The sequence below is a fragment of the Lycium barbarum genome, chromosome 5, assembly GCF_019175385.1.
Source record: "Lycium barbarum isolate Lr01 chromosome 5, ASM1917538v2, whole genome shotgun sequence".
Lineage (NCBI taxonomy): Eukaryota > Viridiplantae > Streptophyta > Magnoliopsida > Solanales > Solanaceae > Lycium > Lycium barbarum.
The window spans coordinates 55,318,289-55,334,723 of record NC_083341.1 but is presented as its reverse complement, the minus strand read 5'-3'; the positions used below and the strand labels follow the sequence as shown (position 1 = coordinate 55,334,723).

The 16,435-nt window shown below is 38.6% G+C and overlaps 1 protein-coding gene across 3 annotated transcripts; it reads right to left on the bottom strand.

Moving 5' to 3' along the window:
- Window positions 1-8,763: 8,763 nt before the first annotated feature.
- LOC132640850 (uncharacterized) lies at window positions 8,764-15,222 on the bottom strand. Of its 3 annotated transcripts, XM_060357638.1 has the most exons (3): window positions 10,367-15,222; window positions 10,227-10,282; window positions 8,764-9,037 (listed from the first exon to the last, which is right to left on the bottom strand). In XM_060357638.1, exon 1 carries the CDS (start codon window positions 14,015-14,017, stop codon window positions 13,079-13,081), a length of 939 nt encoding a protein of 312 aa, XP_060213621.1. In that variant the 5' UTR covers window positions 14,018-15,222; the 3' UTR covers window positions 8,764-9,037; window positions 10,227-10,282; window positions 10,367-13,078. The 3 variants fall into 3 exon arrangements, with proteins under 3 accessions (XP_060213621.1, XP_060213620.1, XP_060213619.1); XM_060357637.1 differs by having other exon boundaries at window positions 10,227-15,222; XM_060357636.1 differs by lacking the exon at window positions 8,764-9,037 and having other exon boundaries at window positions 9,061-10,282.
- Between the last annotated feature and the right edge of the window lie 1,213 nt (window positions 15,223-16,435).

Genomic DNA, 16,435 nt, shown 5'->3' with positions numbered 1-16,435 from the left:
TGCAGTATTTTAATGTTTGCTTTTGGCTATTTGTATGCTAACTTTGAGCTCATTTCTGAGCATGTTAATATATTAGCTACTATTTGGGGTTACTTTGTGCCCATTATATACATGTTGTTGGTGTTTAAACAGTTCTGCTAATGTAATTATAGTTGTTGTTGGTGTTGAATAACATTGTTATATCCCGCATTTTGTACGTTCGGATATTTCAAGGTAGTCGTGGCAAAGTTAAGGGAATGACCATTTCCCAAAAATTATTTTAAAGTACAAGTGGTTATGAATATTATTTATGAATATTAGTAGTATGGAAATATTGAGAAAGGTTAAGGGCAAAAAGGAAAATTCGCAAAATGGTTCATGGTAATATTGTGGAAGCCTAGGGGAAAAATGGTAATTTCACAAATGTTCAAGAAAATTCTTGAAATTTCCATGTTGGCCGTGTGGCATAGGTATATGCCCACATTGCTTTGGGGGCTAAAGTGTACAAAATAAGACACTTGGTCTTCTTTGACCATGTGAGAAAATTCAAGAAAAGAGAAGAAAACTCTAGAAAAAAAAGAAGGGGGACATGTGACCATATTTGAGGTACCTAAGCATAAATATATAAAAGTGGTGAGATATATATATATATATATATATATATATATATATATATATATATATATATATGAGGAGTCATCTTTTAATTCAAGAATTTAGAGAAGGAGAAAAACAAAAGAAAGAAGAGCAAAAAATAAGGGGCCATTCGGCCATGACTAGGGGAATTTGACCCCTTGAAATCTTGTCCCAAAAAATATTTTCTTGTGGTATTCCTACTAATTCAAGGACCCTCTACAACGTGGTATAATTGTTTCGGAAGATAAGTCATTTGTTTCATCGTTTCCGCACTTTGGTCAAGTGAAGAGGTTGAAGAGAAAAGGTAAGATTTAATTCCTTTTTATGATGTTATGAAGGCTTGTTTATGTTGTAGTATGTAGAAATGGGTAGAATTTATGGAAATATGGAAGGTTGCATGGTGGGTGTGTATATATGTGTGTGGCCGAATGCTTATGTGTGTGTAGAGGGATGAACCAATTTTATTTGTTATGTTAATTGTGTTGTAGAGGCATTGTGGTGTAAATGGAAGAATGATAGCCAAAAACTTGTTAGAAAAGTGGTTGTTAAATTGTGATAGAAAGATTATTTATGATAGATTTATGTAATTATGGAAATGAATTGTTAAGGTGCAAATTATGATTGTTGTTAATGAAATTGGAAGATAAAAATGTGTTGTGAATGTTTAGGTTGAAGATTGGAGGTTTTGGTGGATTATGGTTTGGTGGAACTTTTGTATATTTTGTAAATATTTTGTAGAATGATATGAAATGCTTCCGGATTGTGTTGGAATGATCTTGATTAGTAAATGAATATGAAAACATTGATATTGGTTTGGAAGTGCGAAGTTAGATTGGAAGTTGTTGCACTATGTAGAAAAGAATACTATTCATGCTAGAATGCATTTTAATTCGATTGTTGATGTTGTTGGCATTGTTGTTGGTATGGTTGTTGAGATTTGGAGCCGAGTTAAATCTCGGGGATCTTGTATGTATAGGGGAGATGCTGCCCAAATTTTTGTAGACAAGTATTGGGTTGAGATTAAATTCCTAAAGCCTAATAATTAATATTTGGTAAATGTGACCAATTGTAGAATTTGGAGGAAACGGGATTCGAGTTTGGACAAGCGTAAAAGGAAAATAAGGTATGTAAGGCTTCACTTTTCCTTCTTTTGGCATGTCTTAGACATATTAGGTTTGGATACGAGCCTCGGGGACGATTCTATTCCTAGAAATCCAAGTTTGAATTTGACCCTTTTTCATTCAATAGAATTGAACTAAGTTCTACGTGCCTTGTTGAAACAATTGCATGAGCATCTATAACTTGCCCAAATGAAACCAAATTACATCAAGACTTTCATAAGCGACTCCATAAAGCTTAATGTACGTAATTTGTGTACGCCACCTCTGTTGACCCGAGGTGGGCCCACTATCCCCGAATTCGCTCCTATTGTTCTATTTGACTTATTTTCGCACTATAATTAAAAGAAACTTTTGGTTATTGTTCCGACTACTAAACGATAGTTATTTTAACTATTTCGAGTTTGTTATGATTCGTACGCCCTCTCTGACATAAGTACTCCGCTATGACTATTCTGATATAAGTATTTTGATGTAAGTGTTCTGACATAAGTATTCTGACATAAGTATCCTGATATAAGTATTCTGAAATAAGTATTCTGACATAAGTATTCTGAAATAAGTATTCTGACATAAGCATTCTGATATAAGTATTCTGATACAAGCATTCTGATATGAGTATCCCGATATAAGTATTCTGATATAAGTAATCTGTTATGAGTAATCTGCTTCGAACATTCCAATAGGAGTATCCTCGGTACGCTTTGATGTCTTGATTTATGTGCATTTAGTTTCTCACTACTCTGCTCGTGCATATGTCATAGCCTCCTTCGCCGAGTCCCGGGCCAGTATGTATCGTGCGGATGGTTGGTCGAGTCCCTTGTTTGAGGGTCGGGTTCCATATATATGATTCTGAAGTATGATGTGTTCGGTTCCGGGGTACTGTGGTATATGTCCGTCCCCGGTTACCGTGTATACGGAGTGTGATGTGTCCGGTTCCAGAGTACTGTGGTATATGTCCGTCTCCGGCTACCGTGTGACCGATCCCCGGGTTCTCGTGGTATCTGTCCGGTTCCCGGGGTACCGTGTATATGTATATGGAGTATGATGTGACCGGTCCCCGGGTTCTCGTGGTATCTATCCAGTTCTCGGGGTACCGTGTATTCGGTTCCTGGGTTCTCGTGGTATCTGTCCGGTTCCCGGGATACCGTGTATATGTTATGAGATGTGACGGAGATGTTCGGAGATATGAAATCTTCTTCAGTATGATGTATTATGGCGCCAGAGACGGGAGTGGCGACCATATTCCTGTGCCCTATGCATGACTTTGATATGCATCATTTGTGATTGAAAAGTAAGTATTCTGATATTCTGGATAAGCTACTTACCTTCTGTATTTCTCCTGATATATGATTTTGGCATACATGATTTGTGTTCTGAAAGTAAGCATTTTGATGTCTCGGATAAGGTACTTACCTTCTGTATTTCTGATTCTGATTATGGTTCTGTCTGTTATGCTTTTGTGCTTCTGACTCCGATTGTGATTCTGTTTACTGCACTTCTTGCCTTACATACTCAGTACATATTCCGTACTGACCCCCTTTCTTCTAGGGCTGCGTTTCATGCCGCGCAGGTACTCCCAGGTGAGTTGAAGACATTATAGAGATGTTCCAGCGGAGAAGGCAAGCTCCATTTACTCCTGGAGATCTGCCGAGTCAAAGTATATGTGTTAGGGGTTCTGTTAATGTTAGAGACTTTGCAGACAGAGTAGTGGGTATGGTATGTCGGTTTAGTAAGCGGCTCCATCAGCTGATATGTCGTTTTGTATTATGTTATAAAGTCCGTACGATTACAGATTTTTTTACTTGAAAGCTACAATATATATATATATATATGTTTCAGTAAGTTTTACTATGTACTATATTCTACTTGATTAAGAGTCCGGAAAGATTATGTACGAAATGAAAGTCTGTGGGTTCGCTCGGCTCCGGATATGGGGTCGGGTGCCCATCACACCCTAGCGGGATTAGGGTGTGACAAACATTGACCTACCTGTTGTTGGCAATAATATGTAGCATAGACAGAGCATTGTTGGCAAATACAAAATAGAGCAGGCCAGGTTTTTATGCAACTGTGTGAGCTCAAAACAGAGCATTGTTGGCAAATACAGTAAAGACAAAACAACATTTCATTTCATTCAAAATGCTGGTTTACATGAGTGACTGTTGGCCAAAGTTCAGCCATGCAAAAATACAAAATTGTCACAATAATGCAGTAACCAAATTACATTCCGACAATCCTAACAATATTACAACTACACAACTTAGCAAAAGGCAAGTACTTAAGGAGCACGTATCGTACTGCTCCATCTAACAATTTGGCTTGATTTTCCACATCCCGAGCATCACAAAAAAACCAGCAACAATTAGCATATTTCTTGCTCGAATTCTTTTCTCCTCAAAAGCCTTCACTTTCTTCAACAAACCCCACATCACCCTATTTGCTTGCGCAGGGTGCCTATCTTCAATCCAAAAGAAATAATCACAACCACCCATTTTCTACAAAACCAATTTTCAACCCAACAATTAATCATCTAATAAATAATTAAATAAAGAATTAATGAAGTAATAAGTTTACCTTTGGTATTTTACAACATAAAAATCTGCGACCGGGGTTTAATTGGTTCCAAGAAGTCTTCAATAAGGCTTCATTACCACATCTACAATATTGGGCATGTTCATAAAAAAACTCCATGAAAGAGTCGGATAAGCTCGACATAATAGTAACAGCAATGGAAGAACGAACGAGATGAAGCAGAAAATATTAGCTTGAATTTGAGGGAAAAAATTGATCGTGAAAAGGGGCTAAAATTAGGGCTAAATTGGATTTTATTTTGAAGGCGAGAAGATGATATGTATAAATGGGGAAGTAATAATACCGTTGGCTGCCACATAGGATTAAAAAAAAAGGTTACACGCGCGTTTTTTTGACTGATAACACGCGACATGCCAACGATGCAAAAATTATCTAACTGGAACAGGTATTGCCCACCTGAGGTGTCTAAATGAAACAAGGTCCACTTTAGGTGCTCAAGTGAAAGAACTGGACGACCACAGATGTCTACCGATGAGTTTGGCCTTTTAAAATCAGAACACTAACTCCATAGTACGGACATGCCCGGTACCATCTGCAGGTAGTTGTGCTTGCATCTCACTACCTTGTTAAGCATGGAGTGTTTCTCATCGCGACAGATCGCAGCAACCTCTGACATCTTAGCTACACAATCAAAACAAATACAAATAAGATCTTCGAGAAAAATTAACTTAAAGATTGAGAAGACTTTCCCGTTCGATAAAAATACCATACGATTATAGAAAATCTTTTGGTTTGAGAACTGGTCTTGTTTAGGTCAATCGTCTTGTTCAGGGTTGAGTTCTCTTAGGGTATGTTGTTCTTGAATTAGAATATGATTGGAGGAATGGGCGGGATATATTTCGGACAGCGTGATGATCGATTTGCAGATCAAAAGAAGGCAAAAGAAAGATTTTCTTGAAAAGTGAAATATTAGCATGCAACGCATGCATCGGGAAGGGGCGAAGCTATGGACATTTTGGGCGATATTCGTTTGGACATTTAACAACACTCTACTTTTTATTCCCTGTTTGTGTGCCCCCATCACTACGCAGAGTCTAAAATGCATCATTTTTCTGAAAAAGAACTAATTAGAAGTTAGAGCTAGGAAAGCAAAAGGCAACATCTTTCTTCAAGAAGAACTAATTATAATTGAGATCATCATCCAATTGATTATTGCATTGATTGGAAGTAGTTTAAACTGCCTATTTTCTATTCTTCGGCATCTTGAGTTTCATCATGTATGATTCAGGTTACGAAGGCTTTCATTCTGCCAAATGACCAACTTTTACCGGAATTTAAATATTATGCATTTATTCTCCTTTTTTGTCTTTTCCTGTTTTCCTTATTAGACTTATAGCAATACTATAATACTTCTTGACATTTATCATCCTACATTTAGCTAGGTATAGGTATGTCATCTTCTAATTCTAATGCGTGTGTTTCTTTTTGCCCTTGGATACCCAGATGAAATGTGTTACCAACTGCAGCTCTTAAAATTCAGATTTTACCCAACTGTAGCATCAACTTTTGTATTAGCTGTACCACTAACATGAACATGAACAATTTTATTGTTTTTATCTTTCTAGCAAGCTCAAGAATATAATTGTGTAACTTTCTTACACAAAATAAATGTATGTAATATGGAGCATATTATGTTAATATTGAGCTTGATGATATATCTTTCTTGTTTTGGGTAATCCCACTAAAAAACTAAAACAAGCATGATATTGCCTTTCTCGATGTTGCATCTCTTTTGTACAGTAATGTTTGAAAAATAGCACGGGCAGTGGTATGTATATGCGTACCTAATGTGGGGGTCCAACCCCATACATACATAGTATGGGGGTCCAACCAGAGGCGAATCTAGAATTTTCAAAATATGGGTTAACCATTAAAAAAGAAAAGAAGGAAAAAAGTGTGTTTAGTGAGAATTGATCCCTAGTCCTCTTGGTAAATAACTCAACCTTCAACCAAGTGCATCATTTAACCTTCTTGTTGTATGTGTTCCAACAGGTAATATTATACCAATTTTAGAAAATATATACATAAAATACTTAGTTTTACGAGGAGACCATGTGTTCACGTGCCCCAAATTTACTTTTTAAATTTGCCCCTGGGTCCAACAATAATAGTGGTTTCTCAAACATAGCAAAGAAGGGTGAAGGATCTGCTCGTTCAATAAGGATTACACAGGGCATTAGATGAAATGCCAAGAAGCCCGATTCCATGAAAGCTAAAGATCGAGCAAACGTGGATGTGTGTAATCAGATTGCACTTGTCATATGATGTAGTCTATCATATAATTGATGGAGCGAGTGCATGTAACATCTGGACAAGGTTGGAAGTCTATACACATCCAAGACGCTTACAAATAAATTGTACCTGAAAAAGAAGACATATGCTCCTCAATTCGTTGCCATGTTCATATGGCAATTAGGCAACGACCATCTTGGATTGTAAGACAACCATTAAGTTGAAGGTTGTCAAGTAAGCTCTTCTACTCAATGAGAAAGATGAAAAACAAGCTTGAAAATCAATGACATACTCTCATCACAGAAGGTAGGGGCAAGAGTTACCAAAGTATTATACTTTAGGTGTATAGTGATCTGTTGAGTATTTTACTCGGAACTACCAGCGTAAAATTTATTACTATAGTGGATCAATTTGCTCCTCTCGTCCTATGTTTTTTGCCTTGTTCAAAAGGGATTTCCACATAAAAATCTCAATGTCCATATTACTTTTTTTTATTCTTGTGAATCATGGTATGTTGATATTCCACTTTTATTGTTATTATATATACCTTGAATCTAATCTGTCTACTATTTTTTCCAACACATAAATAACTAGTTATAAGCAACTTGAACATAGAGATGTCGATCTCTATGAACAAAATGCATTTTATATTATTATTTAAAAAATAATAGAAACAGACTTGATTTTACAATACCCCATAAAGAAATAGATATTAATCTCTATTTTAATAAAAGTTATTTTCCCCTTTTATGTTTTATCATATTCTCTATCTTGTATTATTCTTTTCTATATACTGTAAATATTTTCAAAAAGTACATTTTAAATTTAATATTTAAAAACTATTTTGTGGTTAATCTTATTATAGTTCGTCTGGTCCGAACTTAGTAGCTTTTGAGCTTATGAGTTAAATCACAAGCTCATTACAAGCTGTGCTATAATACTCATCTTGCAACTTCTCCCCTTCACGTGTCAATTTCTTAAATTGCATGGATTAACATCAGAATATAATCACTATAGAGAAAAAAAAAGTGTGCATATGGGAAAGTAAAGTAAGCTGGGATCATAATTACAGAAAAGTGTAGGAAGAAATTTACAAATAGCCATTTCGGATCTGTAATTTAAAATTGCCCCAAAAAAAATCTGTAATCTAAAATTAACCGTAGATTCAAATGTAATTAAAAAGATTGCCAGTTCTTAATACGGAAACAATCATTTAATGAACATGCCCTTAAATTAAAATGACGGAAGAGGCTTGTTTCTCTGTCTTTTCGCTTTGGGAAAAGGGTCAATTTTACCCTCCAACTATTGTTTATAGTTTAGATTTGCACACTGTTAGAGTTTTGGTTCATATTTACCCCTTCCATTAAGAAACTTGTCACATTTACCCTTATCACTAACGAATCGCTAGCTAGGAGTCCTTATTTATCCTCATAAACGACATGTGTATATATGATTTTTCTTTTTATTTTATATCATACAAATTAAATTTTGCCATATAATTTTCTTTTTCTTATTATTTTTTATAAAAAACATACAATATCTAATCTTCCTCTCCATCAAACCACCACTTCCCCTTCCTCCTCTCCGCCATTGTCACAGCCTTCCACCACCATCCACCGCCACTGGTTAATTTGGTAAAACAAACGGTGGGTGTTTGGGTGTTGGTTGAAGCTAGTTTTTTGAATCATTTCCCGTAAAAAGACAATCAATAATTTACGCATAATGCTTGTGAAGGTTTGCTAATGGATTCCATTAATCGAGTCTCACATAAGGATCATTGGATGTGGCGAAAATAAAAAAATATATATTTGTGGGCAGATGACCAAAGCTCCAGATCAATATTCTCAATAACTGTCTATGCAAAATTAAAGAAAAATTGAGCATAAACTACCAGTCAGTCACGATTCCGAAATGCAAAATTAGGGGTTATCGTCTCTTCAAATGTGTACACAGACCGCTAGCTAGTGCTTCCGCTTTACACTGATACAAATTATAAGATAATGAAGAAACCGCGATTCGAACTTTTCTTTCTGATACATATAGATAGCAACGTTTCTTCTCAGCCATTAAAACCAGCTTCAACCAACACACAAACACCCACCGTTTGTTTTAGTAAATTAACCAACGGCGGTGGAGGGTGGTGGAAGGCGGTGACAGTGGCGGAGAGGAAGAAGGGGAAGTGGTGGTTTGATGGAGAAGATTAAGTATTATATGTTTTTAAAAAATAAAAAATAAATTACATGGCAACATTCAATTTGTATGATATAAAATAAAAAAAAAATTATATATATCCATGGCTTCTATGTGGATAAATAAGGACTCCTAGTCAGCAATCCGTAAGTGATAAGAGCAAATGCAACAAGTTTCTTAACGGAAGGAGTACATATGAATCAAAACTCTAACGGGGGACAAATCTAAACTATAAACAATAGTTGAAGGATAAATTTGACCCTTTTCCCTTTCGCTCCAGCATTCATCTGCAAGATATTATTCTGGAGTTTTAACTTCTACAAGTGCAACTCTAGCAAACCGTCATGTAATTCAATTATTGCAACTTAAAATTTTAGTACAATGTCGTGGAGTTCAACCTTCTCATGACATGATAACAATTTCCTATGGATTTCGTGTAACTCGAGGCAGTTGAAGGTCTTCGGTGAATTTGATTGCTGCTTAAATGATTATTTAAGTGTTGAGAGGTTTTCGTGCAAAAAATAAAGACAGTTACTGTTGTTCTGTTTTGTTGAAGAGCCCAGTTGTGATTCTATTATCTAGTTGCCTTACAATAAATAATTAGTTCCCCAAAGGTCGTGTTAAAATTGTATATTTTGAACCAAAGCGTGTCAATTTGGATTTCACTACCCCAGAAGATTACAATACTATATGCTTCAAAAGATGTGTAGCACTGCTGGCTACCCAATGACCATAGTCACTGGATTTCGTCTTAGAAATGGAAACCCCTCTTACCCCTGATTGGATTTTGCTACACCCACTACCATTACATCTCCTTCAACGGAACATTCTGTTAAAAATGGTAAGTTCCATTGGACAAGATTAGCCCGTAATAAGAAACCTGTTGCAAATCACAATGAATGTAGCTAAACTTAGAATTGAAATTGATTTATCTAAGCCTCGTGGGGATCAATTTTTATACGGCCTACAACAGATTGAAATAGCAGTGAGGATGGATTCTGGCTTTTACAGGAACATTCAGAACATTAGAATTTAAATTGATTTATCTAAGCCACGTGAGGATCAATTTTTATATGGGCTACAACAGATTGAAATAGCAGTGAGGATGGATTCTGGCTTTTATAGGGGCATTCAGAACAAACCTGTTACACTAAAAAATGGCATGGAAGCAACAGTGAGACAAAACAAAGAAAAAGAAAAGGAGCAAGCTATGGAACCTGAAACTCACAACCAAACTAATGACGACGAATAGTACCATTATAGATGGTTGGGAGGAGAAACAGAAAAATAGATCACACAGAAATACAATCGGGTTGAGTAACCAATGACTAATAGAGAGAATCAGGAACAAGGCAAGAAACAGGACGCACCACAACAGGACAACAATTCCAAACTCACGCTAGTAAGCGATCAGGTTCTAAAGGACCACCCAAACCATGATGTTAGCAATTAAAAAAAAATAAGTGTCTCAATTACCATCAGATAAGTCAGCCTCCTTAAATAAATCCTTGACAAAGCAAAAAATCACACCTCTGCACCAGACAAACCAAAACATCAGACATGCTTATACACAGATGAACCAAAATACCCATACACAGATGAACAAAAGTAACAACCTTATCCAATTCCAAGCAATCCAAACTATCTCCACCGCAGAACCACATAATAACCTGGAAGGAACTCGCCCAACCATAGATAAACCAATCTCAACCTTAGACAATCCAAAAGACTACAGATGGCAACCAAGAAACTAACTATAACACCCTATACAGTCACCATCTTTTGTTCATGAATCTCCTGATTAAGTTGATATACAGAACACTCAACTGAATAATGCCAAGAATTAGTTGCAAATAGTTGAATATGTTCTACAATATAACAGAATATCTTTTTTCTTTAAGGCTAAAATAAAGAACTATTTTAGAAAACTGGGAATATTTCATTATGAACTAAAACATAAGAAACTTCATCTGTCTGAATAACATGAACCTTTCCAAGTTGATATCCCACACAACAACACAGATCCCCTGATCCTGACATATAATTTACTTCAGATGGGGATGCAGAGTAAGAGAGCATAAGTGGAAACACTTCTAGTGATAATGAAGATGGAATACACAGTGAGGATCTGGTTAAAAAAAAGCTTCAGATATAAATGTGGAAGGGAGTCATCTCTCGAAATTCCACTTAAGGTTACAACAACAACAACATACCCAGTGAAGGGTATGTTCTGGGGAGGGTAAACTGTACGCAGACCATACCCCTATCTCGGAAGACAAGGAGGTTGTTTCCGAAAGACCCTCGGCTCAAGAGAAATCACAACAAGAAAGGTTAGATAAGCACAAACAGTTCAAAGCAAAATGCAAATGAAACTAAAGAAAGCGAATAAGTCAAAATAGAGCAGCTGAAAAAAGGGAGCAGTAGCTACCACAGATAAATAAGATAATCGAAGTATAACAAACCACATATAGTAGCAAGAAACAAAGGACAATAGACTATAGATCGAAACAACTACCTACTAGCCTTCTACCCTAATCTGAGTCCTCCAAAACCTCTTATCTAAGGTCATGTCCTCGGTAAGCTGAACCTGCGCCATGTCCTGTCTCAGCACCTCCCCCCAATACTTTTTCGACCTACCCCGACCTCTTCTGAAACCATCCATAGCTAACCTCTCACACCTCCGCACTGGGGCATATGTGCCTCTCCTCCTCACATGTCCAAACCATCTCAGCCTCGCTTCCCTCATCTTGTCCTCCACTGATGCTACTCCAACCTTATCCCGGATATCTTCATTCCTAATCCTATCTCGCCTGGTGTGCCCACACATCCATCGCAACATTCTCATTTCCGCAACTTTCATCTTTTGGACGTGAGAGCTCTTGTCTGCCCAACACTCTGCCCCGTACAACAAGGTCGGTCTCACAACCACTTTGTAGAACCTGCCTGTAAGTTTTGGTGGCACCTTCTTATGACACAGCACTCCTGAAGCAAGCCTCCATTTCATCCACCCTGCGCCAATACGATGTGAGACATCATCGTCAATATTCCCATTTTCTTGTATAATAGACCCGAGATATTTGAAACTTCTTTTCTTTGGGATGACCTGGGTACCAAGCCTCACTTCCACGCCAGACTCATGTGTCACGTCACTGAACTTGCACTCCATGTACTCTGTCTTGATCCTACTCAACTTGAACCCTTTAGACTCCAGAGTTTGTCTCCAAACCTCCAGCTTAGCGTTCGCTCCGCTGCGTGTCTCGTCGATCAAGACTATGTCATCCGCAAATAACATACACCATGGCACCTCACCTTGAATTCGCCACGTCAGACAATCCATCACTAGAGCAAGTAAAAATGGACTAAGAGCTGATCCTTAGTGCAACCCCATCTCCACTGGGAAGTGCTCCGAGTCTCCTCCCACTGTCCTTACCCTGGTCTTGGCTCCCTCATACATGTCCTTGATCACCCTAGTGTACGCTACAGGTACACCTCTGGCCTCCAAGCATCTCCATAAAACCTCTCTTGGCACATTGTCGTAAGCCTTTTCTAGGTCGATGAAAATCATGTGCAGGTCCTTCTTCCTCTCCCTATACTGCTCCACTAGTCTCCTCACAAGATGGATGGCTTCTGTAGTCGAGCGCCCCGACATGAATCCGAACTGGTTCTCTGAAATGGACACGCCTCTTCTCACCCTCATCTCCACCACCCTTTCCCACACTTCATAGTGTGGCTTAGCAGCTTGATCCCTCTATAGTAGTTGCAACTTTGAATATCACCTTTGTTCTTATACAAAGGGACCATCATACTCCACCTCCATTCCTCAAGCATCTTCACCGTCTTAAAAATAACATTAAACAATCCAGTCAACCACTCCAAACCTGCCCTGCCCGCACTCTTCCAAAACTCCCCAGGGATCTTGTCAGGACCGGTAGCTCTTCCCTTGCGCATCCTGCGAACAACACCCTTAACCTCCTCCACCTTTATACTCCTACAAAGTCGCGACGCCTCTCAGGGTACTCCAAATCTCCCAACACAATGTCTCTATCACCTTCCTCGTTCAAGAGTTTATGGAAGTATGACTGTCATCTCCCTCTAATGAGAGCTTCCTCTACCAATACTTTGTCATCCTCGTTCTTGACACACTTTACTCGATCCAGGTCCCTTGCCTTTCTCTCCCTCGCCTTGGCTAGCCTGAACAACTTCTTATCCCCGCCTTTGTCCTGTAGTTCTGCATATAGACGTTCGAAAGCTGCCGTTTTGCCGCCGAAACTGCCAACTTCGCTTCCTTTCTCGCAATCTTATACCTTTCCCTATTCGTTCACTTCTCCTCATTTTTGTTGTCTACCAACCTCGCGTACGCTACTTTCTTTGCTTCCACCTTTCCCTGGACTTCTCCAGTCCCCTCGTCGCCTACCACGGCGACCTCTTGAGACTCCCAGGACATCTCTAGTTGTTTCCCTAATGCAACTCGCCGTCCTATCCCACATACTGCTCACGTCCCCCCTACTTTCCCAAGCCCCCATAGCCATCAACTTCTCCTCCATCTCCTGGGCACTCGACAAAGTCAGACTCCCCCACCTGATCCTTGGTAGGTCATCCGTGACCCTCTTCCTCTTCTTCCTCGTAATCCCCAAATCCATCACCAAAAGCTTATGTCGGGTCGTAAGGTTCTCACTCAGAATGACCTTGCAGTCTTTACAAAGACCTTTATCCTCTTTTCTAAGGAGCAAAAAGTCTATCTGCGTCGCAGCCGTCGAACTACGAAAGGTTATCAAGTGCTGCTCCCTCTTCGGGAAACGCGAGTTAGCTACTACCAATCCAAAGTCTTTAGCGAAATCCAGAAGTGAGACTCCTCCATTCCTGACTCCGAAGCCGAAACCTCCATGCTCATCATCATAACCCCCCGAGGTAGAGCCGATGTGTCCATTGAAATCTCCTCCGATGAATAACTTCTCGGTGGGCGGTATACCTCCCACCACTCCATCCAAATCCTCCCAAAAGCGTCTCTTCTCCTCCTCATCAAAGCCCGCTTGTGGCGCGTAAGCACTAATAATGTTCAAGGTAAACCCTCCCACAACTAACTTAACCGCCATCATCCGGTCATTGACCCTCCTAACCTCTACGGCCTGGTCCCTTAGCTCACTATCTACTAAAATGCCTACTCCATTCCTATACATTGACTTACCCGAGAACCATAACTTATACCCGTCCACATCCTTAGCTTTAGATCCTACCCATTTGGTCTCTTGGACGCAACCTATATTCATCTTCCTCTCCTTAAGAATCTTAACTAGCTCTATGGACTTCCCCGTCAAAGTCTCAATGTTCCAGAACCCTACTCTCAACCTAGACGCTCCCTGACCCCACTTACCCCCCCGACCGAGAACATGACCCTAGTCTACCATCACTCACTATAGCCACCAAGGGAAATAAAAGCAAATCAAAGATTTATCTAGAACAAACAAGAATCAATACTAAAGCACAGTTATCAAGAGACTGCAGGTCAAGTTACTATGACAAGAAAATAGCACTATAAGCTAAAGGAACAAATGCAAGAATTTAAAGTCAAGAGTCAAGAATGTGTAGCAGGCAAGATTTAACAAGATTAAAAGACACATGAATTAATATGAGCCACCAGAGGTACCAACTCCAGGTGTAAACAATTTCAAAACAAAAAAAAAACCTGTTCGCCGTCGGAGTACTGTTCACCACTGGAAACCCACTGGCGGAGGTTTCCAAGTGCAACAACGAGAAGACCAGAGGCAAAAAAAACAAAGAAAAGAAAGGAAAAGAGAAGAGAGGAGAGAAGGAGAGAAAAATAAGGGGGCCTGGCCGGAAAAGTATACCTGCCGAGGGTTGGTTCACTGCCAGGAAGAAAGGGGGGTGGGGTGGGGTGGGGAGTTGTTAGCTTACTGTTGAGAGAGGTGGGAGAGAGAAAGAGAGAGAAAGAGAGAGAGGAGAGAAACAGAACCATAATCAGCATTAACTATTCTCTAGAATGATTTGCGCTTAAGGTTGAATAACGAAATAAAAGACTCTCATTTTGGTCTAAAGAGGTTCTAGGGATATTTTTGCTGATACAAAGCTGCTGGAAAAGGAAGTGGAGACACTGGGAGAACATTATATCCTAATGAATACTAAGAAATATAGAATGAAACTCCATGAGAAGGCGGCAATTTTGACCAGAAGATTGAAACTCCAAGATGTCTATCGGAGACAGAAGGCAAACTTGAGATGGACTAATGAGGGAGACTTAAGGTGTGTCTGGTATGGAGGAAAACATTTTCCAGAAGATATTTTTCAATTTTCTCATGTTTGGTTGGTCAAATATTTTGGAAAACATTCTCTTTGAGAAAACAAGTTCCTTATAAATGCGAAAAATGTCTTCCCTAATGGAAGTAGGGAAAACAAGTTTCATAAGTGACTTCCAGGCTCATTGTCTTCTCCCCACCCACCCAATGTCCAACCCCCAACCATCGCCACACCCCAACCCCCACTCCCACCTCCATATCATCTTGCTAGATTATATAAATGCTCTTGGGATAATATATTTTTGCTTACGCACCAAACACTAGAAAATAAGTAAGAAACTTGTTTTCCAAGAAAACATTTTGTAGGTAAACATTTTCCTTCATACCAAACACACCCCCAAACACTAGTTTTTTCCATGCCTACACAAGAAGAAGAAAGTTGACTATTCACAAAATTAAAATTGAGGATCTTATTGAAGATGAAGACAAATTCTCAAAGGAAGCAATAAACTTCTTTGAGGATCTATTCACACAGAAATAACAAGCAACAGAAATGAGTAACCTGGATTGTATACAAAGATTGATTACTGGCAATGATAATGAGTACTTGAATGCCACACCAAATACAAAGGAGTGCAAGAGCATTGTTTTCTCAATGAATCCTGACTCTGCCCCTGAACCTGATGGCCTTACAATTTCATTTTTCTAGAGGCATGGGAAATTTGGCCACTGACCATACTAACCCTGTTTCTTTCTTCCTTGCAAGTTGCAGGTAATGAGATGCCTATATATATTATTCACACTTGCTTGGTTCTAATACCTAAAGTGGATCATCCTGAAACTCTAGCAGATTTAACACCCATTAATCTGGTCAATGTGACATCCAAAATCATATCGGAGCTGATGAATAATAGGGGAAAGGAGTTCTAAAATTCAACATGACCAAATGGGGGCATTTAAATTATTCAGTTCGAACAAGTAGACGTGTCCATATGAAACCACATGGAGTAGAGGTAGGAATCACAAAACAGTGCAAGTAGCTCTATCTGGCTATTCAGCCTTTTTAAAAAACAAATTCTGAAAGCAAGCCCAAACAAGCTCTAAATAGAGTTACTCCCCACTCTATGTATCCCTATTTTGATTTTAGTCTGTTCCAAAAATGGATGACCCTTTCTAAATTTGAAAACAATTTAATGAAACTTCTCATTTTATCTTTAATGACAAGCTTTTATAGTCACGAAAACACTATGAAATATTTAAGACTACAAGTTTCAAAAGTCCTATAACACCCGTGCTTTGGCATGTTTAATAACACAAGTTTTGAAAGTCTTCCTTCTTTCTTAAGCCCTGTGTCAATCGAATAGGCTCACATAAATTGAAATGGAGGGATTACTATTTAAGAGTATCTGGCATAAAGCTCATTAGCAAAAGTCC